At 39.5% G+C, this 24,241-nt stretch overlaps 1 protein-coding gene across 2 annotated transcripts; it reads right to left on the reverse strand.

The window, feature by feature from the left end:
- Nucleotides 1-2,830: 2,830 nt before the first annotated feature.
- LOC121305909 (myosin heavy chain, fast skeletal muscle-like) lies at nt 2,831-21,588 on the reverse strand. 2 transcript variants are annotated; one of them, XM_041237564.1, is made up of 41 exons: nt 21,537-21,588; nt 20,813-20,862; nt 19,696-19,911; nt 19,143-19,286; nt 18,902-19,058; nt 18,578-18,605; nt 18,377-18,491; nt 18,193-18,285; nt 18,021-18,084; nt 17,828-17,926; nt 17,641-17,744; nt 17,426-17,564; nt 16,679-16,797; nt 16,437-16,586; nt 16,164-16,334; nt 15,777-16,080; nt 15,529-15,602; nt 15,324-15,411; nt 15,121-15,238; nt 14,888-15,011; nt 14,063-14,199; nt 13,421-13,676; nt 12,220-12,462; nt 11,949-12,125; nt 11,718-11,863; nt 11,485-11,575; nt 11,006-11,395; nt 10,796-10,922; nt 10,586-10,704; nt 10,304-10,500; nt 10,033-10,216; nt 9,096-9,261; nt 8,412-8,536; nt 6,729-7,037; nt 6,430-6,633; nt 6,212-6,337; nt 5,799-5,969; nt 5,618-5,722; nt 5,402-5,497; nt 4,382-4,513; nt 2,831-3,281 (listed from the first exon to the last, which is right to left on the reverse strand). In XM_041237564.1, exons 3-41 carry the CDS (start codon nt 19,897-19,899, stop codon nt 3,261-3,263), a joined length of 5,817 nt encoding a protein of 1,938 aa, XP_041093498.1. In that variant the 5' UTR covers nt 19,900-19,911; nt 20,813-20,862; nt 21,537-21,588; the 3' UTR covers nt 2,831-3,260. The 2 variants fall into 2 exon arrangements, with proteins under 2 accessions (XP_041093498.1, XP_041093497.1); XM_041237563.1 differs by having other exon boundaries at nt 5,402-5,722.
- Nucleotides 21,589-24,241: the final 2,653 nt, after the last annotated feature.

Below are 24,241 nucleotides of genomic sequence, written 5' to 3' on the forward strand. Positions count from 1 at the left end.
AGACTTGCAGCCAAAAAGCCATACCTCCGACGTGGAAACAAGGCCAAGCGACTCAATTATGCACGAAAACGCAGGAACTGGGGTGCAGAAAAATGGCAGCAGGTGCTCTGGACTGATGAGTCAAAATTTGAAATATTTGGCTGTAGCAGAAGGCAGTTTGTTCGCCGAAGGGCTGGAGAGCGGTACACGAATGAGTGTCTGCAGGCAACAGTGAAGCATGGTGGAGGTTCCTTGCAAGTTTGGGGCTGCATTTCTGCAAATGGAGTTGGGGATTTGGTCAGAATTAATGGTCTCCTCAATGCTGAGAAGTACAGGCAGATACTTATCCATCATGCAATACCATCAGGGAGGCATCTGATTGGCCCCAAATTTATTCTGCAGCATGACAACGACCCCAAACTTACAGCGAAAGTCATTAAGAACTATCTTTAGCGTAAAGAAGAACAAGGAGTCCTGGAAGTGATGGTATGGCCCCCACAGAGCCCTGATCTCAACATCATCGAGTCTGTCTGGGATTACATGAAAAGAGAGAAGCAACTGAGGCTGCCTAAATCCACAGAAGAACTGTGGTTAGTTCTCCAAGATGTTTGGGCCAACCTACCTGCCAAGTTCCTTCAAAAACTGTGTGCAAGTGTACCTAGAAGAATTGATGCTGTTTTGAAGGCAAAGGGTGGTCACACCAAATATTGATTTGATGTAGATTTTTCTTCTGTTCACTCACTTTGCATTTTGTTAATTGATAAATATAAACTATTAACATGTCTATTTTTGAAAGCATTCTTACTTTACAGCATTTTTTCACACCTGCCTAAAGCTTTTGCACAGTACTGTATATCTCTTTTATGCATTGCTATAAGGTATAGGATTTAGCATTTAGCATATATTGGATGCATTAGCATTTAACGGTGGGCGAGTTTAGCTTTATGCATACATAGCCTAGGGGAAAAACATGCTATAACCATAAATATTGAAGTATTAACCCTTTGCGGTCCTATGTCGGACCAGGTCCGACATTACAATTTTCCCTTTCCTGTCTGATGTTGGACCCTGTCCACCATCATCAAAAAGACGTAAAGCAAAGGTCTCTAGTCCAATTTTTCTCCAGAAAAAGCAGAGAAAACCTTTTAATGTATCTGAAAAAAGGGTGTATCTGATAGCCCCATGCACCACAGAAATAGCACAAACACAAACAAAGGAGATAGCTGCTTCCGCATTCAGTGCTCAAAGAATATCAGACATTTGCAGAACTTTTTGAGATGTTATAGTAATAAAATAATGACTCGGATCACATTATTGAGGAGTTTGTCGATAAAATGAGTGATCAGGAGAAGATTTATCAGTGTGCACATCTATAAAGAGGTATGTGAAAAATACAGCGAACAAGGGGTGGGGCTTGGCTGGAGATGCATACTGAGTGTCCTTTTGTGATTCAGTGCCTTTTAAACCTGTTTTACTCTGAAAAAAACATTTTAAACAGCACGTGTTAAATAAACAGCGCGTCTGAAAATAAACCTGACGCAGCTGACAAGCACTGAATAAATGAACCACTAAGGGTTAATGCTATTATACCTGTTAAGGCACTGGACCGCCCAGATTGCCTGACAGCAAGTACAGACAAATGGATTCAATAAACTTTTTTTCCTAAAATCAGCCTTGCTGGATGCATTTCTTTTTTATACTGGGAAACCCATTGTTGAAATCTTCAGGAGCTAAATCTAAGCGATCAGCCTTGATCTAGCAGGGGGAGATCTGTGCTGACTCTGCTGGCGTGTTCACAGTACTGCAGGAAGAGGGCGGCAGTCATCCAACAACCGCCTGTGAGTCATGGCAGTGACACGGGGAGGTGGGAACGTGGGTGTGTGGACTTTCCCCCTATCTGAATGGCTGAGAGGCGAGTCTTGGGAGATTGCTAGCCCTATATAAAAAATGCTCTGCTGTTTCGTCAGGTCTGCCCTTTTAAACGCGCCGAAAGTGCGGAAGCGCTGGTCCACGACCGAGAACCAGTCGGAGAGAACGGAACGGAGGTTCAGAGCGAGACAGTGAGGGCGGGGAACCCTTGGGCAGACCCCTTAAAAGTATAGCTGAGCAGGCTAATTAGCTGGCAGCGTAGGACGGTGATCCGGGTCGCACGGGTAGAGACGACCAGGATATTGCTGCAGAGTACAGCACCTTTTCTTTATAGTTTTGTTACTGTTTGATTTTCCCTGTATCTTTGTGCCTTCTGTTTTGAATTATTGTTTCGAAGCACCTGCAAGGGCGCTGGTATTGTGTACCCTCGCTTGGTATGCCCGTGGTTCTGTTTACCATCGTTGGTAAATCAGACCACGGACCCACAGCGCCATCTGCGAGCTAAAAAGAAATAAGGCACCCTGCAAAATAAAACTGGGCACCTGTGTGGTGTTTTCAAGTACACCTGTCTGTCTCCTGGTCAGTGAATTACCCACAACCCTTCCACAACCTCATTCAGTGTTGATGTGATTTCCTGAGTCAAAGTCCCCTCTCTTTTTTGTGATGTCTGCAATCATTCCAAGTAGGTCAGAGTGCAGCTGCTCAAATATTGAGTTTAATTCATATTTTCAAATCTCTGAACTGTTTTGAAATGTCCGTCTCAAGATCATAGCTGACGGAGTTGATGTTTTCCCTATTAAAGTAAGTGAAGTGATGTCTATTCAGTTGATGTGTGCAGCAAGGCAATATATTTGCTCAAACAAAGGTTTGTACTGTTTAATAAAAATATATATATTTCTAATATTGAGCAGCCCAATACGTAAATAATTAGTTTCATGTGCAGAATAAAGACTAGCAGAAAAAAAACACCACAAGCCTTGAGTAGATGCTTCCATGCCACTTTTATTCTTAAACTACTAGTGCTGGACGATAATGACATTTTCTGTTATCGGCTGTAAATTATCATGATGATCGTTACTATTATTTGTTTATTTAGCAGACATCTTTATCCAAGACTAGGATGTGTGAACTATGCATCAGCTGCAAAGTCACTTACAACAACGTCTCACCCGAAAGACAGAGCACAAGGAGGTTAAGTGCATCATATTGGGAAACAGATGATAATATGATTATCAATAATAATTTCTCAACGCAATAAAATAATCAATGCAAAAACACGATCGATAACATCACAATAATCAATTATTGTTTCAACACTAAACACTACCAGCGCTATTACAGGAGCTACTTCACTGTGAAATTCATATTGTATGAATCTCTCTACATTTCAGCTTGACTCTTCTGATGCTCTTCTACTCTGCTGCTTCTTTAACCTTTTGAGAAAGAAATAAATGCATCATTAAACAGTGAGCAAAAACACAACCACAGATTTCCTGTTGAGCCAGTAATGGAACACCTGAGACATGCTAGAACAACACAGGACACACTGCTTGATGCATATTCCTATTCATATATAGTTAATCATAGGAATGAAAAATATAAGCCTACATTTTGGATGTCAGCATAGCTGACGTATCATGTCCTGTTTTACAGTGCCGGCAAACTCCATGCTCATGCTCCCAAGTCCAGTCAGCTTTGATTAGACAGTGTAAAGAGCTCCCCAAATGATCAATGTCCAGTATGTGATTTAGCAGGTCTGTTTTAGGGGGTTGTGCACACCAGAGGTTTGTGCAGAGATCTGTGGAGTGGCCTCATTAACATATTATCTTGCGGGACTTTGCAAACTGTACACAGCATTTACACAACGCCTCGTATCCTATACTATATGCCCCAGACATTTGTTAAATAACTGCTGTCACTATAAAAAACTGAACATTATTGTTGGCTTGATAATTGACATTGTCTGCTAGACCTATCCGCCTTGCATTCACAAAACACTGTACATGACTCATGAATGTGTCTGTTACAAGTTTTGTATCATTAAGAGTCTTATTTTACTTCAAGGAACAACAGGACAGATTTCAATTTCAATAAATCAGAGTCATTATATGTTGGTAAAGTATAAAACATACATTGTTGTTTATAAATTATATTTCATTTGCAGTACTACCTTTGCTAATGATTTGAACTGTGTTACTGTTCCAGAGTTCACTCTTCATGCCAGCTTTGTTTGTTATTGTGTGACAGCCAAGTCCTTTTGTGTCACTACCTGACAGCAAAGACTATCCAGTCAGGCCTGGACCCTGTTCATAGTGTGCACCCTGAGGCACACCTCTGTTAGGTTACAGGTCACTTTATATAGTGTGCAGCACTACACTCAAGAATAGAGTTCGGAGATGTAAACTGTGTTTCTGGTACTCCTTTGAGGAATAAGTAATTGTTTAGATATCTCATATCATAAAACATGGTGGGGTAGTGAGACTGTAGCCCAGAAACGGACATCCCTACCACTGTGATTTCATCTATTACTTACCTTTCCCATATCACGGCTCTTAGTCCTGAGCTTGTTGACCTGGGATTCAGCGATATCAGCGCGCTCCTCACTCTCCTCAAGCTCGTGCTGCACCTTCCTGAATCTAGACAGGTGGGTGTTGACTTGTTCCTCCTGAAAGGCAAATACAATGAACAGGAACGTTTGGTGCCTATCAAATACATCAAGGGATTGCATTCAAATGAAAAGTAATGTGTTACTGTCAGTTCCTGTGACTGTGTATATCCACACAGACACTTTTATATGTCAGTTCGTTTGCATCACCAAAGCTATGGATCATGTTTTCTGTTTATAACACATTCTCAGGAGTGTACCCGAGCAATTGGAAACATAACCCGATGAGAACAATATGCACTAGCCAGTGGAAATGGACACTGAGTGGATCCATTTGAATTCAATTTCTGAAATTGAAATGAACCAGAAGGTAAAGCTGCCATTTTACATCTTGAATATGTTTTGACATGCAAATAAATAAAGTCCTAAAAAAAGGGAATCACACCTATCGTAAAAATGAAAAATGTTTTGGTATTATGCCTACTAGTAATCTATGCAGCTTGAGGCCGTGGTATATAGTAATCTAAACCATAGCACTGAAATAGTGAAATACATTTTGATTAGAGCTTTATCCCTGAATTTTCTACTATAGATAGTTGACTACAGTAAATATCTTGCTAATTTATTTTCAGTTTATGAACATTTTGTGCAATTTAGTGTTAATTCTGCTAAGCTTTGTACCACCAAATCTCCCGGCATGAAAAACTGCTTTAAAAAATCATTTAAAATTAACACCCATGTTTATAGATCCATTTGGTTGAAGTCTGCAGCCTGACGAAGTCTTTTATGCTAATTTAAAAAAAGCCACTTTGCATGCAATTACATCATCGGTTTAATTAGATCAAAATTCTAAGGGTATGTCTGCAAAGGTGTTAAGGGTAGTAATTCAAGAAAACAGCAATGTCCTAAAATAAAGGGATATATCAAAACCAGAAAAGTGTCACTTACAGCTTCCTCAGCCTGTCTCTTGTAAGCCTTCACTTTCAGCTGCAGCTTATCAACCAGATCCTGGAGTCTGATGATATTCTTACTGTCCTCTTCTGCCTGCAGGCAATAAAGAAATGAATAAATAAATAAATAAATAAATAAATAATAACACATTATAAAATGAGTAATAATGTAATGCTGAGACTTCATTAAAACTTTCAGAAACTGGTGTATTACCTGGTAGGTGAGCTCCTTGGCTCTTCTTTCATATTTCCGGACTCCTTTAACTGACTCAGCACTACGTCTTTGCTCAGCTTCAAGCTCATTTTCCAGCTCGCGCACCTGGAAATTATTGCAAATATTAAACCCAGTTCAGTTCCTTGTACAAGGGAATTATTAGTCTGTATGTTCAGCTCACCCTGGCCTCCAGTTTCTGGAGCTGTTTCTTTCCACCCTTCATGGCCAGCTGCTCAGCCTCATCCAGACGATGGGTCAGGTCCTTCACTGTCTGTTCCATGTTCTTCTTCATCCTCTCCAGGTGAGAGCTGGTGTCCTGTTCCTTCTTGAGCTCCTCTGCCATCATGGCAGCCTGATAGGTGAAGAAAGTAGATGAATGGAAGGGAGTGATTTAGAACTGTTGCAGCAGAAGGAGTGGGGGGGGGGGGTTGGGATTGTAAGGGATTCAGCCACTGGAGCTAAACTCAGTAGCTTGATGGAGGAGCTCTGACCCTGAACACTATAATCAGAAATGTATACCTTACACTGGTGTGTTGAATAGCTTGGGCACAATTGGTGAGGCAGACAGACATACAGACAGACACTGTGACTCACATCAGTAATAGATTTCTTGGCTTTTTCTTCTGCATTTCTTGCTTCCTGGATGGCATCCTCTACCTCACCTTGCAGCTGGGAAATGTCATTCTCAAGCTTCTTCTTGGTGTTGATAAGACTGGTATTCTGTCAAGGGAAAGGTTGTAAGTTGATGAAAACTGATCAATATAAAAAAGAACACGAATTTAGAAACTAGGTGGGAAACAAAATCTTCCAACCTGGGAGTGCAGCAGCTGCACACGCTCGCTTGCGTCAAGGAGCTCCTGTTCAGCCACTTTGCGGCCTCTCTCTGTCTGTTCCAGGGCAGCCCTCATCTCTTCAATTTCAGCCTGCATCAGGGTGTTCCTGCGTTCCACCATGGCGAGCTGTTCCTTCATGTCTTCCTGTCCTCGGAGAGCATCGTCAAGGTGCAGTTGGGCATCCTGGACAAAACACAGAAATCAATAAAATCATTAGGAACATTTTTAAGACAATGGAAGTGTGCTTCAATAGCTGCAATGACAGAAACAGTCCGCACCTTGAGTTGTCCTTGGACGTTCCTCAGTTGTTTCTGAGCTTCAGCTGCTTGGCGGTTGGAGTGACTGAGCTGAATTTCCATTTCATTCAGATCTCCCTCCATCTTCTTCTTCAATCTCAGGGCATCATTGCGGCTCCTAATTTCAGAGTCGAGAGTGCTCTGCATGTGGTCTATCACTCTCTGACTGTTTCTCTTCAGCTGTTCCAGCTCCTCGTCTTTCTCGGCGATCTTTCTGTCAACCTCAGACTTCACCTGGTTCAGCTCAAGCTGGACGCGAAGAATCTTTGACTCCTCATGCTCCAACGAGGCCTATAAAAAAAACAAGCATTGTAAAAGTTGTTATAAACATGCCTGTGCTTACATTACTCCAGTTGAAGGAAATGCATTGGATCAGCTACCCTAGCTTTTGTTATACATTTATATTGTTTTGCAATATCATACCTAAAAACATGACAGCATGCTGAAGTCATCACCTATTACACCAAATGAACCATATTTAATTTAAAATAATTGTACTTACACAAGGCTGCTCCTATACTAATGTGATGCACGGATATATTTAAATGTTCACCAACAGCATTGGTTCCTTGAAAAATATTTGTTGAACAGTAGCACATACAAATGATTGAAAAGGACAACAAGCACTTAACAAGCTACCTTTTCCTGATGGGTATTTGTTTTTTTAACGTTTCATACTCTGCTTTACCTTGCTTTTTTCCTGATTCACGACTTCAGTTTGTGTCTTATTTTGCGCATGCCTCTCACTGGTACAGGTTGAACTAGCTGTTCGTATGTGAAAATTCCTGTTTAAACATTTTCAGGCTTTGAATTCTTTAAAATAAAGCACCTTATAATATATATAAAAAAAAAAAAGAATTGACAGTGCTCCCTCGCTATAACACAGGTCTCTGAGGGACACAATATGAGCTTTATAACCAAACAGCGTTATATATAGAAGCAAAAAATTAACCATTCATTTCAATGAATTAACAATGCATAAAGCATCATGCAATCAATGCTATATTTTTTATCCAAAAAAAGGTACCATTCCCACTTGTGGATCATTTTAATTAGCAGTTTTAAAACTATAAATAGCCTGGCTAAACGGCGGGCGGGAGTTCAGTTCGAAGCGACAGACAAGCAAACCAAGTGTGAGAAGGAGAGTGCGTCGGGAGAGGGGAAGAGGGAACGAGCTCGCCCCAGGTTTGGCTGCCAGAGCGGGGCTGAAGCGTCTTGTCTCCTGGAGAAAGCCACCGCTCCTCTCGCAGCAAAAAATATATATTAGGAAAGATAACAACATAATAGGCCTAATATTTATTTACTTACAAAACGAATGCTGAATTAATTACCAGGTTATCACGAAACACCTTTTTCGAACACTTGAAAATTGCCATTTTTGATAGACAAATCAAAATTGTAGACCTCATGTGGACATGCAGACCCGAATCACTGCTTATAAAACATCAGACTGTCTGCCATACATTTGGAAAATACAGTAACTAATAGGTGTCAGGACACCTTTCTAAATGGATCTTTTAATGACACTATTTCAGTTCTTTGACTAAACAGTCATGCAGCACATTTCTACATGTGTTTCTTTTGATTGTAAAGTATAGAGTAATGAAAATGAGAGAGAATATGCACACAATGGAGATGAGAAGGTGTGTGTTTTTAAGGAATTACCTCTGCTTCCTCCAGGGCGGTTTGGATTTCTGACTTTTCCGTTTCAATCTGCTTCTTTGACTTCTCCAGCTCATGAATAACCTTCCCACCCTCACCAATCTGTTCAGTCAGATCAGAGATCTCCTCTACAAGATGGAGAAGATGAAGATTGCTGTTAATATTAGAGTCCATGATTTAACTGGGTGGTTTGAATATATAATATCAGATTGATTGCAGGTTCTGAGCACATCAGAGCGCTTTAAAACATATCATGTGTTGATCTGATGAGGAAACTGATCCTGCCCTGTTCCATTGTCCATAGGTCTTGCCAGCCGATCTTGCATTCTTCCACACTCTCCCATCTCACCCATTCTCCCCGCTTGGCCTGGAAAACTGCCTTTACACTCCTGTTCCTCTCCTCCTGCTTTTGCACCTCGTTGACTACCAGCTTCCTCCATTGAGCTGGGGTTGCCTTGAATCATATAATCTGTGACGATCGTGATAAAATACAGCCTCACACATAATGCTCCCTGCCTCATCGACCTATCCAGAGACCAGTCTGTGAGGCCGTTTGTATCCTTCTCTTTCATTGAGTGGTGTCCCTGATTTTACTTGCTGGGGCAGGGACCTTGTTAGATGTAATGCAAGATATGTTTTAATAAGTCAAGGCAAATACCCTGTGGCATGCAATTCAAGGAGGCTTACGCTGTAAATTCTTGTTCTCCCGTTTAAGGGTTTCCAGGTGGTCCAAAGCTTCTTCATAGGAGTTCTTCATTTTGAAAAGCTCAGTGCTGAGAGAGCGAGTCTCTTTCAGTGCAGCCTCCAGCTCTGCCTGGCCTTCTTCAAATTTCTGCTTCCAGTCAGCTAGAACCTGAATGAATATATGTGTCATTAATATACATCAATAGGTTTCTATTAATATTCATAGTAGCTGATTGATCTCAGAACTTTGTCAAGTTGGGTCTTAAAGGATCCAAGTGATTCTGCCTCAACAACATAACTAGACAGTCCATGCCATACCCTCACCACTCTCTGTCTGAAGAAATGTCTCCTTCTCTTTGTTGTAGGAATTTCGTAATATATATATTAGAACAACTATTTCTTTTTAAATGTTATTTTCTACAACAGAAAACTGAGAAGATGGGTGGAGAGTTTGAGTCAGTAATGCAATATGGGCCTCTTTATGAATCAAAGCAATGTGTTTGTGCTGCTTTGGTTGTATTGCCTATACAGAATAGATCATGCCACGTTTGCAAAAATTAGAGGAAGGAAGGGTCATAAATGATGTCGCTACAAGGGCATGTGTTGAAAGTTAAAAAACTGCATTGATCTGGCTGTAGTTGATCAGCTGATCTGGCTGTAGCCCCATGAATTTAAAATTCATTTAAAATTATTATTTCTATACGAATAAACATATATTTGACTTGAATAATTTTGTTTATCAGTTCTATTTTTCCCTACAGTGTTCTGAGTCTCTTTCTGTTTCTTTTCTAACTCCACTGGTCGTCGTTACTGTACCGTGCTTAAAGTATTGGTTCAGGTTAACTGTCAACCCCTTTTAATTCAGCAGACTAATTCAGCTGTGGGATTGCAATATCTTCTCCTTATATAGCTGTCTTTGTAATAAACATATCTCAGGTACCTTGTCGAAGTTTCTCTGCTTCTTGTCGAGAGCAGAGGCTTGTGCATTTGCTCTTTCTACATCAACCATGAGATCTTCAACTTCACCCTGGAGTCTCAGTTTTGTTTTTTCCAGAGAGGCACACTTTGAGTTCACAGCCTCAATGTGCTCCTCAGCATCTTGAAGGCGCTGTGCTAGCTTTTTCCTGGGAAAAGTTTTCAAGTAAGAAAGGGTTAAAGAATGAAAGAATTTAAAAGAAATATAAAGCTGTAAGTTAACTATGATTATTTACTTTGCTTCTTCAAGCTCCTCAGTGCGCTGGATAGCATCAGTTTCGTATTTTGATCTCCACTGAGCCACCTCACTGTTAGCCTTGGACATTGCACGCTGCAGCTCAGCCTTGGCTTCCTGCTCCTCCTCAAATTGCTCCCGAAGCAGGTCACAGTCATGGCGGGCAGATTGCACACCATGAGCCAGGGCAGTCTTGGCCTTTAAAGAATGACGGGAATGTTAAGAATTAAATTTAGAAACAATGCAAATCACTGTATATGAAGAGGAAGGTGGCATGTATTACTTTTGTTTCTTCCTCTATTTGCCTCTTGAGCTCCTCAATTTGCTGCATGAAAGCCTGCTTTCCTCTTGTGAGCTGAGAAATTAAAGATTCTTTCTCATCCAGTTGGCGAGCGAATTCACCTGAAGCGAAAATATTCATAGCTATTTAAAAACAATCCTTCCTTTACAACACGTAGAATAACATCATGCAGCAACTGCAGTAAAAGCATACCATTCTCCGTCAGGAGACGGGCTCTTTGAGTACTGATGTCATTGATCTGACGGATATTCTCATCGTTCTTCGTCTTAATTTCACTATATTGGTCCTCCAGAGAACGACACATCTTTTCCAGGTTTGCCTTTGATTACAAGTTGAAAAACATTAGTGTACAAGAACGTAATTCTTTATTGTATATTGAGAGGACAAACTTGTGCTGTTTACCTTGGATTTGGCTACAGATTCCATGTTGCTGGAGAGATCATCAAGTTCCATTTTATATTCACTCTTTTCCTTCTCGAGCTTCTGTTTCACACGCTGGAGGTTGTCGATCTGTTCTCCCAGTTCAGCCACGCTGTCGGCTTGCTTTTTGCGAAGAGCAGCGGCAGTAGCTTCATGCTGCAGAGTGGACTCCTCTAGATCACGCCTGAGCTTCTGAAACTCAGCTTCACGTTTCTTGTTCATTTCAATCTGAGCTGAAGTTGCACCACCGGCTTCCTCAAGCCTTTCACTGATCTCTTCAAGTTCCCTGGAAAGATCAGCTCTTTGCTTTTCAATCTTTGCCCGAGACGCTCGTTCGGCCTCGATTTCTTCTTCAAGTTCTTCAATGCGGGCCTAGAAAATGTAAAATTGAACAGTTGAAATTAAACATTTATAATCATTTCTCATCTGTGAATTGAAAGATTTTGATTTCCACACAATACCTGAAGCTCCTTAATCTTCTTTTGAAGTTGAACACCCAAAGCTTGTTCATCTTCAATTTTGCTCAGCAGTTGACTTGTTTCAAAGTCCTTCCTGAAAAGTTTAATATATATATATATATATATATATATATATATATATATATATATATATATATATATATATTATTACATAGTTCTTTTTTTAAATAGCCAAAGTTTCTTTAAGATATACATTTCACACAATACAATCTTACTTTTTTATCTTCTCATCTGATTGCTGCTTGTCGTTCTCCAGATCCATTATGGATTCCTGGGCTAGTTTCAGATCTCCCTCAAGCTTTCTCTTGGCTCTCTCAAGGTCCATACGGAGTTTCTTTTCTTGCTCCAATGAACCTTCAAGCTAAATGAAAGAAATAGCTATATTATATTAATATATTTCATTAAGTTAAACCCCATTGAGAGTCTGCATCGTAGGCTTCACTCACATCGTCCACTTGTTGTTCCAGCTTAGTCTTTGCTTTGGTCAGAGTGTTGACTTTGTCCTCCTCTGCTTGCAGGTCATCAAGGGTCTGTTGGTGTGCCTCTTGGAGGGCTTTCTTTTCCTTGGTTAATTTTGCAATGCTTTCATCCTGAGTAGCCATTTCTTCAGTAAGGTTTTTAACCTACATAAAAGGTTTAGAAGCAAAACAAATTCATGCAATTTTCTGATCAGTTTTTTAAAATAAATGAGTGTATGTCATTTGCTAAAATCCTCACCTTATTTTCTGTGGCATGCTTCTCCTTCTCCACTTTGGCCAATGTAAGCTCCAGGTCATCAATGTCCTTCTTGAGCTCACTGCACTCGTCTTCCAGTTTCCTCTTCTTGGCAGTCAGCTCAGCATTCATTTCCTCCTCGTCTTCCAGTCTCTCAGTAATCTCTTTAACTTTAGCCTCAAGCTGGATTTTGCTTTTGATAAGCCCCTCACATCTTTCTTCAGCATCAGAGCGAACTTCAGCTTCCTGTTAAGACATTGTGAAAGTATTGTTATCAACAAATGTAGATATGAATGTATAATGTATTTAGTTTAGCACATTTGCATGATATTGATGATACTTGAAAGAATTAGTAACAGGGAATTTATTTGTGGTGCTTTCATCCCTAGCAATCTCCTGAGATACCACAGTTAAAATGAGCCCTTCCCCACTTCCAAAAATGAAATTCAGTTCCGTATTTTAAATACTGAGCCACTGCATGGCACTAATAATGGGATCTTGCTGATGCAAACATTGCCACCCATTTAATAGCAGGCAACTGTAACATAAGCCAATGTATTAAATCCACAGAGAGCTTTGATAAGAGATCGGGATTCACTTTCTCAACAACTGAACTGTGCTTTCTACTATGTTTTCTCACCCCTTCACTGGCTTCTTTCCTGTCAATAACCAATCAGCTGCTACTATGAATGAGTGACATGCTTTCAGCCTGTAACTTGCTTTGACCCAGAAAACACTTGAGGTGAAATGACCCAGGAAGTGCAAACAGATCACCCAAGAATAAGGCTTAGAAACTGAGAGCTTCCAGTTTCATGTTTTAAATAGAAAATACCTGTGTGCTATAACGTGTTTTTCTCAGACTGCACATTTGCGGCCTGTGTTGCTAATGTAAGTGCTTGAATTCCTTTAAGAGAAGGTGTATAAAATAGTTAATAAAGTTCAGTTACCCTGACTTCACTTAACTGAGTAACTCTTGCTTTATTCAATACTGTACGATGGGGCCCTTTGTGCCTTAATACTACCTATGGTTCTCCACACTCTTCAAATAGCAGACTTCTGTCCATCAATTGTACTTATTTAGTCCATAAGAAGACACTTTTAAATCTAGTGCATCAATCATTCCTCTAGGCTGTGACTAAATGAAACATTGAAAGTAACATCATATAAGTGGACTAAAAAGCCATAGTACAAAACAGACTCGTACAGACTGGACTTGAAGCAGCAGGTCATTCTTTTCCTGCATCACAGAATTCATTTTCTCCTCAAGCTCCTTTCGTTTTGCTTCTGCTTTGGCCAGACTTTCTTTGCACTTTTCGAATTCTTCTTTCATGTTGGCCATTTCCTTTTCAGACTCGGCGCTCTTCAGCAGCGGCTTGATCTTGAAGTAGAGCTTCATCCATGGCCAGTGTTTCACATTCATGAATGAGCGAATGTTGTACTGGATGGTGAAAATGGACTCCCTATAATACAAGAACAAGGTAATAACTTCAGTTCTAGACGACTTCTAGAATTATTTTACATAAGTGCAAATGCTGACTAAATATTACATGCAATATGAATAATACAATGCACCATATGACTACTACATAAGCTGGGCTGATTTTTGACTCTATTAAGAACAAGGGGTGCTGTACTCATGATATATATTAATACCTGTTAAGCCCTACTTGCAGTCATATTACGTAGTTGCATTGATCTGGGGGTTTACTTATTTATTTAATTTTATTATTATCTCTTGAAGTGGTGTGGGATTCAGTACTGTTCTAAATGTTTAACAATTTCATCAGTAACTCAAATATATCAAACAGTTGCAATTCTTCAGAGGTTATAGTATTTCTTCATTCACCTCCTTTCCATCATCTTTTGGAATTCCCTTCTCATCAGAAACCCACGACATTGAGCCTGAGTTCTAGTGATGAGTGCGGCCAATTTTTCATCTCGCATCTCCTCAAGTACACCCAGCAGACCAGCTTTAAAGAACACCTGCATTCAAGAGAGTCACAGTAAAATATGGTTTTGTCTTAGCATGGTGCAACATTCAATTAAAAGAAGGGAGTTCACTTAATCATATAATAACTCCCATCCATGGTTGGCTGTGGAATAGCCCAGACTTGAACTGGCAATGTCCAGGCTATAGTGCCTCTACTGGATGCACCACTTGGGATGTGCCTCTACTCTATCTCCTCTCGTTTATAATGTTTGTAACATAAGAAAGGTTACAAACTAAATGAGGCCATTCGGCCCATCTTGCTCGTTTGGTTGTTAGTAGCTTATTGATCCCAGAATCTCATCAAGCATCTTCTTGAAGGATCCCAGGGTGTTAGCTTCAACAACATTACTGGGAAGTTAGTTCCAGACTCCCACCATTCTCTGTATAAAAAAAGTGCCTCCTATTTTTTGAACTCCTCCTGTTCACTGAACCCTTCTGCACACATAATTTGGAATCCCTTTTGTAGCATGTGTCAGAGAATCAAGACCCAGCTAAATTCTACTCATGTATTTGGCAGGGATGGAATTAACCCCAACATTGCCAAACTAAAATACAAAATAAACAATCTATATTTACAGACACAAACACACTATTTACATACGCAGGGCTTCAACCATGTTACACTATGGAACATTATTCTCAAGATGATGCTAAATGTGAAGACATATTATGTATACTAACCTTGGTGTGGCCAAATTTATACTCCTCGTGATTCACATCAATTGATCCCAGAAGCTTCTCTGATGCTTTCTTGTTGTCCATGAACTGACCCTCAGGGATAACACTTGCATTTAACACTTTGTATCTGTCAAAAATAAGAACATACATGTGATTATACACTTTTAATAGCTGCAAAGAGAAATATAAAATAAAGAAAAAACATTATTGAGAGGTAAACTCAGTGGTGTTGATACCTTTGCTTGAAGTCACCATACAAGATTCTGCTTGGGAATCCCTTTCTGCAAATTCTGATACCTTCTAACACACCATTGCATCTCAGCTGGTGGATAACCAAGAAGTTTTCCATTAAACCTGAAATTACAATTAGAAGTGTGTCACAAACTTATTTTAAAATCATGATACCTGTCACAAACATACATGATCATATTATAATTACCTGGAGTCTTTGTCTCGTTGGGAATTATGCAACGCACAAAGTGTGGATGGGTGCTTCTTAAGTTGGTCATCAGCTTGTTCAGGTTCTCCTGTAGAATGACAAATATATAATTATCATTTGTAATTTACAAACCAGCACAGACTTTAAATGGTGGGAGGAACATAAATAAACTGGCCAGACTGCAAAAGAAATCAAAAACACATACTCTGAAAAGAGCTGACACCGTCTGGAAGGAGCCACCCTTCTTCTTCTTTCCACCCCCCTTTGCAGCAGCAGCCTCTTTAAATACAAAGAATAATCTTCAGACTGATCAAATACAAATGAGTCCAAAACTATCTTTAATACTCCAAACTAGCCAGCAATGAACATACAGTATGAAAGTGTTGCTGTAATAAAATTAGTCACACATAATGTGATTTCAAACGTGAATGAAGTATGACATTTTTCCAGTACCTGCAGCTGGAAAAGCGGCATAAAGGAGGGCCAGGAGTTTCATGGATGATTTCTGGTACAGCCCCACTACAGTGTCGTTCAGGGGGTCCTTGTTCTTGTCCAGCCAGCCGGTGACGTTGTAGTCCACAGTGCCCGCATAGTGCACCAGGGAGAAGTGGGCCTCAGGTTTTCCTTTGACTGGTTTAGGTTTCTGGAAGGCGTTGCTCTTGCCAAGGTGCTGGTCGTACAGCTTGTTCTTGAAAGAAGTGTCTGAGGCCTTGGGGAACATGCACTCCTCTTCAAGGATGGAGAATATTCCCATAGGCTAGTGAAAATTAAGATTCAAGCATTAGAAAGAGAATAGCGAGAGACCAAGCATGGTGCAAAGGTTATTATGTTTTTACACACCTTTTCAATAAGCTCAATGCAAGCAGCCAAGTCCATGCCGAAGTCAATGAACTCCCAAACGATTCCTTCCTTCTTGTACTCTTCTTGTTCCAGTACAAACATGGTATGATTGAAGAACTGTTGCAGTTTTTCATTGGTGAAGTTGATGCACAGCTGCTCCAAGCTGTTGTACTAAATACATGTATGATATATATATAAATATGAATATTAACAATAACAGTAATAAAACAAAGTAGTAAAGAATCTATAAGCAGTATGACAAATCAAACTTACATCAAAGATCTCAAATCCTGCAATATCCAGGACTCCAATGTAGAATTGTCTTGTCTGCTTTGTAGCCAGCATCTCATTGATACGGACAACCATCCACAAGAACAGTTTCTCATAGACAGATTTAGACAAAGCGCCAACAGCGTGATTGACCTATTAAAAGATACAAGATTAATTGTTAAATGAGAATAATATGAAGTTGAATTGTGTGCAATGTGCATGGAGATCGAGAGCAAACACATTACCTGGGGGACAGTCTGCCCCTTGGTCACATATTCATTCCCCACTTTCACTCTTGGGAAGCACAAGGCTTTCAGCAAGTCAGCTGAGTTCAGTCCCATCAGATAGCTGACTTTATCAGCCACTGAAACCAAACAAAACATCTTGATGATGACATCTGGTAATCCTAGATGTTTAAATGGGTTGATATTGATAGAATATATATATATATATATGTGTGTGTGTGTGTGTGTGTGTGTGTGTGTGTGTGTGTGTGTGTGTGTGTGTGTTTCATAGCTGTTAGCCCATGTGTTTCTCAAACTCTTTTTAACTGTGATGTCAGCTAAAAGTTTTGTGGTGTAAATGTTTTGGGTTACAGGGCATTTCTAGAGAATCACACCTGTTCAGTAATCAATCAGGTTGTTTACATTCCAACTTTCTATTATTATTAATTAGTCATTTAGCAAATGCTTTTATCCAAAGTGACTTACAAGAGACCATGGTGAGAACTATGCAGTTCTTCAACTATTTGTTGAAATGTGTAACAAATTATCTTAAACCAAATATGGTACATGTGTGAGCAGAAACAAGCATTCTTTAATACTGTGATCACAACAAAATAATTAATTAAATTGAATATTATGTTAATCACAAAATAATGCATATTGCGTTTACTGCTATTTGAAAATTAAAAGGAATTAAGATAGATATGATAAGAATAGCAAGTGCTTTTAAGTATGATTTAAAGCACACATATTGCCTGTGCTTGTTACCTTCAGTGCCGTCTGGCTCAGCCTGCTCCTCACGTTGCTTCTGCTTGAACTTCATGTTACCGTAGTGCATCACCGCACCAGTTAGCTTGTAGATGCCCATTTTCTCTTCATTGGTGAACCCAAGAATGTCAATGGCAGACTGGATAATAAAAACAACATTAGGCACATATAAAAGGTAATGAAATCATTAAACAAAGCTAATCAATGAAACTTACATCTGTGGCATCCAACTCCTCCTTGTCGTCAATGCTGGCGACGGTGATCTGCCCTTGACTGATCATAGGGTAATCGTAGGGGTTGGTGGTAATGAGAAGCATGTCTGGAAGGAAGGACAGCAACAAACGTTATTTCGAGACAGACAGATCAATCAGCCAGTTAAGAGAGTGATTTAGTTTCACCTACCAATAAGTTCTGGCTTGTGGTTGGTCATGATTTGATAGAAGATATGGTAGCTCCTTTCTTCTTTCAACTGAAATGTGACCCTGGATTTTTCCAGCAAGTCTGTGAGGAATAAATATTACAGTTAGATTATTAAATGTCTAAAAGTAAGACACAAATGTAAAGAGATATTACAGCAGAAAAAAAATAAACGTACAGGTCTCAATATCAGCGGAAGCCAGTTTTCCTGTTGCTCCGAAGTGAATTCTGATAAATTTACCCTGAATGAAAATAAAAAGAAACCACGTCAGTATGCTAATGCACTGCTAATGGCTCCAGAAAGTCCAAACATGCAGTAATGTAATGGAAACAAAAGCACTGTCACTTACAAAGCGAGACGAGTTGTCATTTCTCACAGTTTTGGCGTTACCAAAAGCCTCCAGCAGAGGGTTAGCTGAAATGATTTGATCCTCCAGGGTTCCCTATATAAGACACAATCCTAGAGTTAGTTAATGGAACTGGAACCCGTTGAATGTTCCATACTATTTGATGTCATTGACAGAAGTTTCCAACCTGGACTTTTCCAGGAGCCGGCTCTTTCTTCTTCTCACCACCAGCCACTGCGATTGTCGCAAAGTACTGGATGACACGCTTGGTGTTCACAGTCTTTCCTGCACCAGATTCTCCACTGAATGCAAGAGAAAAACATATTATGCTGATATTTCTGGAGAGCTTTATGTTTTAATAATTCTTGTAATTATACCCCATACTTACGTGATCAGGACTGACTGGTTTTCACGATCTGTAAAGGTAATTATTTAAAGAATTTGATTAAAGATGGTATCGAAACTATTATTTAGTTTAACTGAAGATAATGAGTAACAGATCCAATGTGGGGTCTCAGTAAGTCAATGTCTATATTGTAATTTCTTTCCCCTGTCATGATATTACCATTTACAAAAACAATGCTTTTCATAACATTTCATTTATGATATACGAGATCCATTACTTCACCAAAAGGCATGAGATATAGAAACAGATGGAATGAATTTAATGTATTTACTCCAGATAAAATCAGTTTGATTTTGAAATACTTACCAGTAAGCATGAACTGATAGGCATTGTCAGAGACGGAGAAGATGTGTGGGGGAGCCTCCATACGCTTCTTGCCTCTGTATGCATTAACACAAACCTTGTCGTACACTGGAAGCCACTTGTATGGGTTCACAGTAACGCAAAACAGCCCAGAGTAAGTCTGCAATTGTACAATGGAATATTAAATACAGTTCATTCAATAGTCTTTTGATTGTATTTATTTATTTAGTTTGAACTCTCTTACGTAGATCATCCATGCGGCATAACGCTCTTTGAGGTTATACAGCACAGTTGGTTCACTGAGGTGGGTCATCATGGCCATGTCCTCAATTTTATCATACTTGGGAGGGTTCATAGGGTAGACGTCATCTTCCTTAGCAGTGACGGTCTGAAATGCAAAAAAAGGACAAACTTAAATTCTGAGAAACAAAAACCTGTGTTTTTGAAAGGCAAGGGTTTGATACATCATACTTAGTTACAACACAATTGGTTTAACTGCCTGTGTAAGTTTATATCCATTTATATGTGTTTCATGTCAAGATATTATAATTGCTGGTACTCAGAATATTGGGCTATATCCTCACTAATATGCAATTTGCATGTTTTTAAAATAAAATGTTAATGTTAGAAAACTACTTAAAAAAACAAAGGTTATCCAAAGCACTTATCTAGCATAAGGAAAGTGCATGCTACCCAAGTAATGTGAAAGAGCAGGCTACCCTGTTTCATGCAATGCAGTAGTAAATAACAGAAATGTAAGCCATAAAAGATGCTGTTTTTACTCCAATGTGACTTACTTGTCCTTCCAAAGTTTTTACAGTGACTTTGCTACCTTCTTTACTCTGGATAACACCTTTCAAGTACATCTCTTTGGCATCTGCTACGTAGCACGCAGTTTTTGCATCAAAGGGTTTGCTTTGAGCCTCAATTCTTTCCCTCTCAGGTTTCCGGAGGTAGATGGCCGCCGGCCCGTATATCTCCATCTCTGCGTCCGTACTCATGATGCCGGTTTACTGTGGGAATACACAATGAAGACAGTTAGCTGAACATGTTGGTCATTATTCTATTATATCTGGACTGCAGTAATGCACAGTAATGTAAAACCCAGTGATCAGTGGCAAGCTGGTGTAACGAGTTCATTTAGTTGTTTCAGTTTAAACCATGTGGTTCCATTCTTGGTGTAACACTGATACCCTCCTGCCAAGGCCAATAGATCTGATCTCAAACATGAAAAATTTTACCCAAACCAATCAGTGCAGTATAGAAACCCGGACCAGAGAACAGGGTTGAAAATTAGAGTTGTATGGAAAGGGCTATCTAGTCATGTAGTTGAGGCAGAATCACTTGGATCCTTTAAGACCTGACAGTTCCGTGATCTGCTATTAGGATCCTGATGATACTAGATGGGCCAAATGGCCTCGACTCATTTTTACATTTTGTTATGTTCTAGTGTTACATTGTAACATTGATACCCTCCTGCCAAGGTCAATAGATCTGATCTCAAACATTTAACCCAAACCAATCAGTGGAGTACAGAAATCAGGACAAGCGGACAGAGTTGAAATTTACAGTTGGCGATTGACATAAGACAAAGGGAATGAGACACGCAAAGAGTGGTGTGTGTGTATAGAAAGGGCTATAGTCATGTTGTTGAGGCAAAATCACTTGGATCCTTTAAGACCGAACTTGACAAAGTTCTGTGATCTGCTACTAGGATCCTGATTGGCTAACTGGCCTCCACTTGTTTGTACATTTTATTATGTTCTTGCGCTCAAAAATAACAACACTAGTCAGCAAAACATAGTACGTATAGAACTGGAAGAGGCTCACCAAGAGAAAGACCCTGGTGTTGTAATAGACTCATAACAAATGATCTTATCAATGATATCATTTGGTTTTACAAGTATTTCTTACCTTCCTTCACAACAAGCACAGGAAGATGGTAATTTTAGTTCTCCACAGCACTGCAAATAAAAAGAGAAAAGCATTTTTTTTTTCCTGTTGTGATTTTTTTTTTTTTTATCTTGCTTGTTCTGGACTTCCCTAAGCATTATTTCAGTGCACTAATACTGACTCCCGGTCACTGTAGATAACTCTCAATAGAGGATCTCACTGGACTCCAGTAGACCACTGAAAAGAACACAACACAACACACCAGTGTTATGAAACCCAATTAAAACACACATATCTGTATATATATATAATGTTATTTTTAGGTTTATTGTATTGAAAGAGTTTCCATTATTTTATTAATTCAAGAGAGTATACTTGTAAAAAATCTAATTTATTTTGTAAATGCTTAATAAATTAATTATAAAAATGTGAGATATATTTTATGTGTTTTATATTAAGATCTACTTTTTAAAAAAATCTTCTTTGTTTTAGGCTAAACAGATTCAGTTTTTTCAGCGTGTTCTATTGTTTAACAAATGGGTAATCTGCGCGACTTGCTTACGTTTGTAAATTCTTCATCCAAGCATGTTAACAGTTTTGTCTGATCAGGTTAATGCTAACCCATGTATGCTTCTAATATTAGCATATTCACTCTGTATTATTAGCTGTGCTGCTTATTCTAATGCTGCCATTAAAGTAGAACAACTTGAACACAAAACAGACACTTAAACCTAAAGCAACTTACCACTGCTTGACACGCCTATCAGTGAGGGTGAAGGCTCTGCGCTTCTCATTTTATTAAGAACATTTTGCCAGCCCAGCAAAACTGGCCGCTCTATAAGGACATGAAACTTTACTCACTAAAGATACCCACAACCCCCTCTGAAACTTTATTCCATTTACTATTTGCGTGTGTCCACAAGATTTGGCTAAAGGTTATGATGATAACACAATATTTCTTGAAGCTGATCCAGTTAAGTTTGTTATTTCATATGTTCTTCTATTTGTGCCTCATAGGCAGGTCATATTGGGAGTTAGATGTTGTGCATTTAATGACTGAGGCCCCTATTGGGTTTATCAGATTAAACTAAATGCATCCAGTAAAAATGGATTGTAAAGAATAACTTACCAAAATTAACAGAACAGCCAGCATTGAACTTTTAATTCAATATTAAACACATTCACACACACACACAATCACTCGAACATGATCATTCACATAGGAAACATACATGAGGAGGCAATTACTACTCATGAAGCTATATTTCTTATAATTCTAGAGATACTAGGGTTGCCTCCTTTCCATGGATCATCATGGGTTTGAGGAAGTCACCTCTTGTCACCTGCTATAGGAACTGTAAGAAAGAGTTAACTTTTACATATGTTTGGCAACTTGGCCTCAGACTGTGTGTGAATGTGAGAAAGTTAGTGTCACGTGAGCGCAGCTCAACAGGGACGCTGAAGTAAAGCAATATTTCATCCAGTCAGTGGGCAGTCGAGTGACCTCACGTTTAAAATTGAGTGAAGAATGGAAGGAAAGGGGGTTTCTAGCCTTGATCTGTGAAAAACCAAGGAGGGTTCAATGTGAGAATGAATAGGCTGGGAGAAGCCGAGTGGCTTAAATCTCCATGGAGGTAAACAGGAATCGACAAACGGTAAGTAGAGAGCAAATAATAACAGACTTGTGGATACAGGGTTTGTACCAGCTGAATAGGAATCCGATCGATAGAGCGCCAAACTCCTCGTTAGGAGGATAGCTTCAGCCTGTACACAGCAGATTTTGTTTTGACTGAGAAAGTACATTTTAGTTAATGGAAAACTAAGGGATAATTATTTTCATTATTTGCAACCAAAATTCTGCATTAGTTTTACTAGAAAAATTTCAGTGATAACTGTTCATTTTGTGCTGTTTAAGTGCTAACTGCAAGGCTACTGAATATTACATTTCTTGTAATGTAGTCAAACAGCTGTTGTGGACATTAGCAGACACACATCACTCAAAAGGAATCTCGTCAACCTAGCCAAACAGAATTGGCTTGATATTTTACATTTAATTACCCTGTAACATTACCCAATCTTGGTACTAGTCCCATACTCATCTGCTGGGTCGCTGGTTGTTCCAATTTAGAACTACCTGAAGCAGTTAGTGAAGCTAAGGACCAAGAAGACATTTCTGGGGCTAGTGCTTATTGCTCTAATATAGTGGTGGGCAACCCATGGCCCACGGGCCGCTTGCAGCCCACAACACATGTACCTGCAGCCCCTTTCCAGCTGAAAATAAACTTACAAAATCCCTCGGCCAGCATCTACCTGCCTCACTTATCCATCAAAGAAAAAAACCCTAAGAATGAAAGTGAGTTAATGCTCTCTTCCATTGATGAATATAAAATCAAAACATAAACACACACTGCTTCTTTAAACAGTGTATAATTTACTGTGTTAACAGAGGGTTGTTGCAAGATATGATGTTTCAGTTTGCGTGAGCGTTTTCTTGCTGATTAAACCTGTCGGCTTAGTTGCATTCTTCGCTGTGGTAATAGATCTAGTTTTAAAAAAGGAGAAGAAAGAAATGGATTGACTTATGACATTGTTGAGATCTCATGTACCTAACATCGGGTTGCATTGCATAATCCACCAGTAAGCCCTTTGTGCAAAGCTACACTACAGAGATGGACTGAAAGCTGTGATGGACAAAGTGGGGCACACTGTTAATTTATATGAGCTCGACCATTATACCAGCAGCAGTTTATCAAACTTCTGAATTAACTGGATACTGAAAATGGGGGCCTCATCTTACACGCTGAAGTACACTGAAAAGTAATGGAACATTTCACTACACTACTCCAGTTTCTTATTCAGTGTTCCCATGCACAAGCTGAACTTGACAATGAACTGCTCCAATGCTGGCGAGAGTATGATGCAGCCGTTCACGCAGGCATGCTTACTGGACTGGAGGAGCGTTTTGAAAAAACAGTTTTCATCACTGAATGAGCCGAAGCCAGTTATGTCATTGCTTGCAAACTGGTTCAGTGTGCTAACAGTGGAACTGTGTGCCAGAGGCTTGGGCTTGACAAGAAAAACCTTTGAGGAGGAACTCCTTCACATGCATACGCTGGATGAAGACGTCGTCACCAGACTGAAGAAAAAGGGCGTGCCCCAACCATGGCACACCTTTCCAGGCCCTGCTCTCCACCTTCGTGCTGCAAAGCCGTCGTCATTTTTTAGTTCAACCTATACATGCGAACAGACATACTCTGTGATGGGAAACATCAAAAACAACATGACGGAAACCTCACTGCTGAGGTGCGATGTGCCTGCATCTGTCTTACTTCAAACATCAAAAAGCTGGTGGAAAATATGATCACGCATAAGTCGCATTCAGTAAGTAGCAGATTTATAACTTTAAATGCTTTTTCGTTTGTGTTCAATCCTTTATTCAGTCTTATTGTT

The sequence above is a fragment of the Polyodon spathula genome, chromosome 45 (genome assembly GCF_017654505.1).
Source record: "Polyodon spathula isolate WHYD16114869_AA chromosome 45, ASM1765450v1, whole genome shotgun sequence".
Taxonomy (NCBI): Eukaryota; Metazoa; Chordata; class Actinopteri; order Acipenseriformes; family Polyodontidae; genus Polyodon; species Polyodon spathula.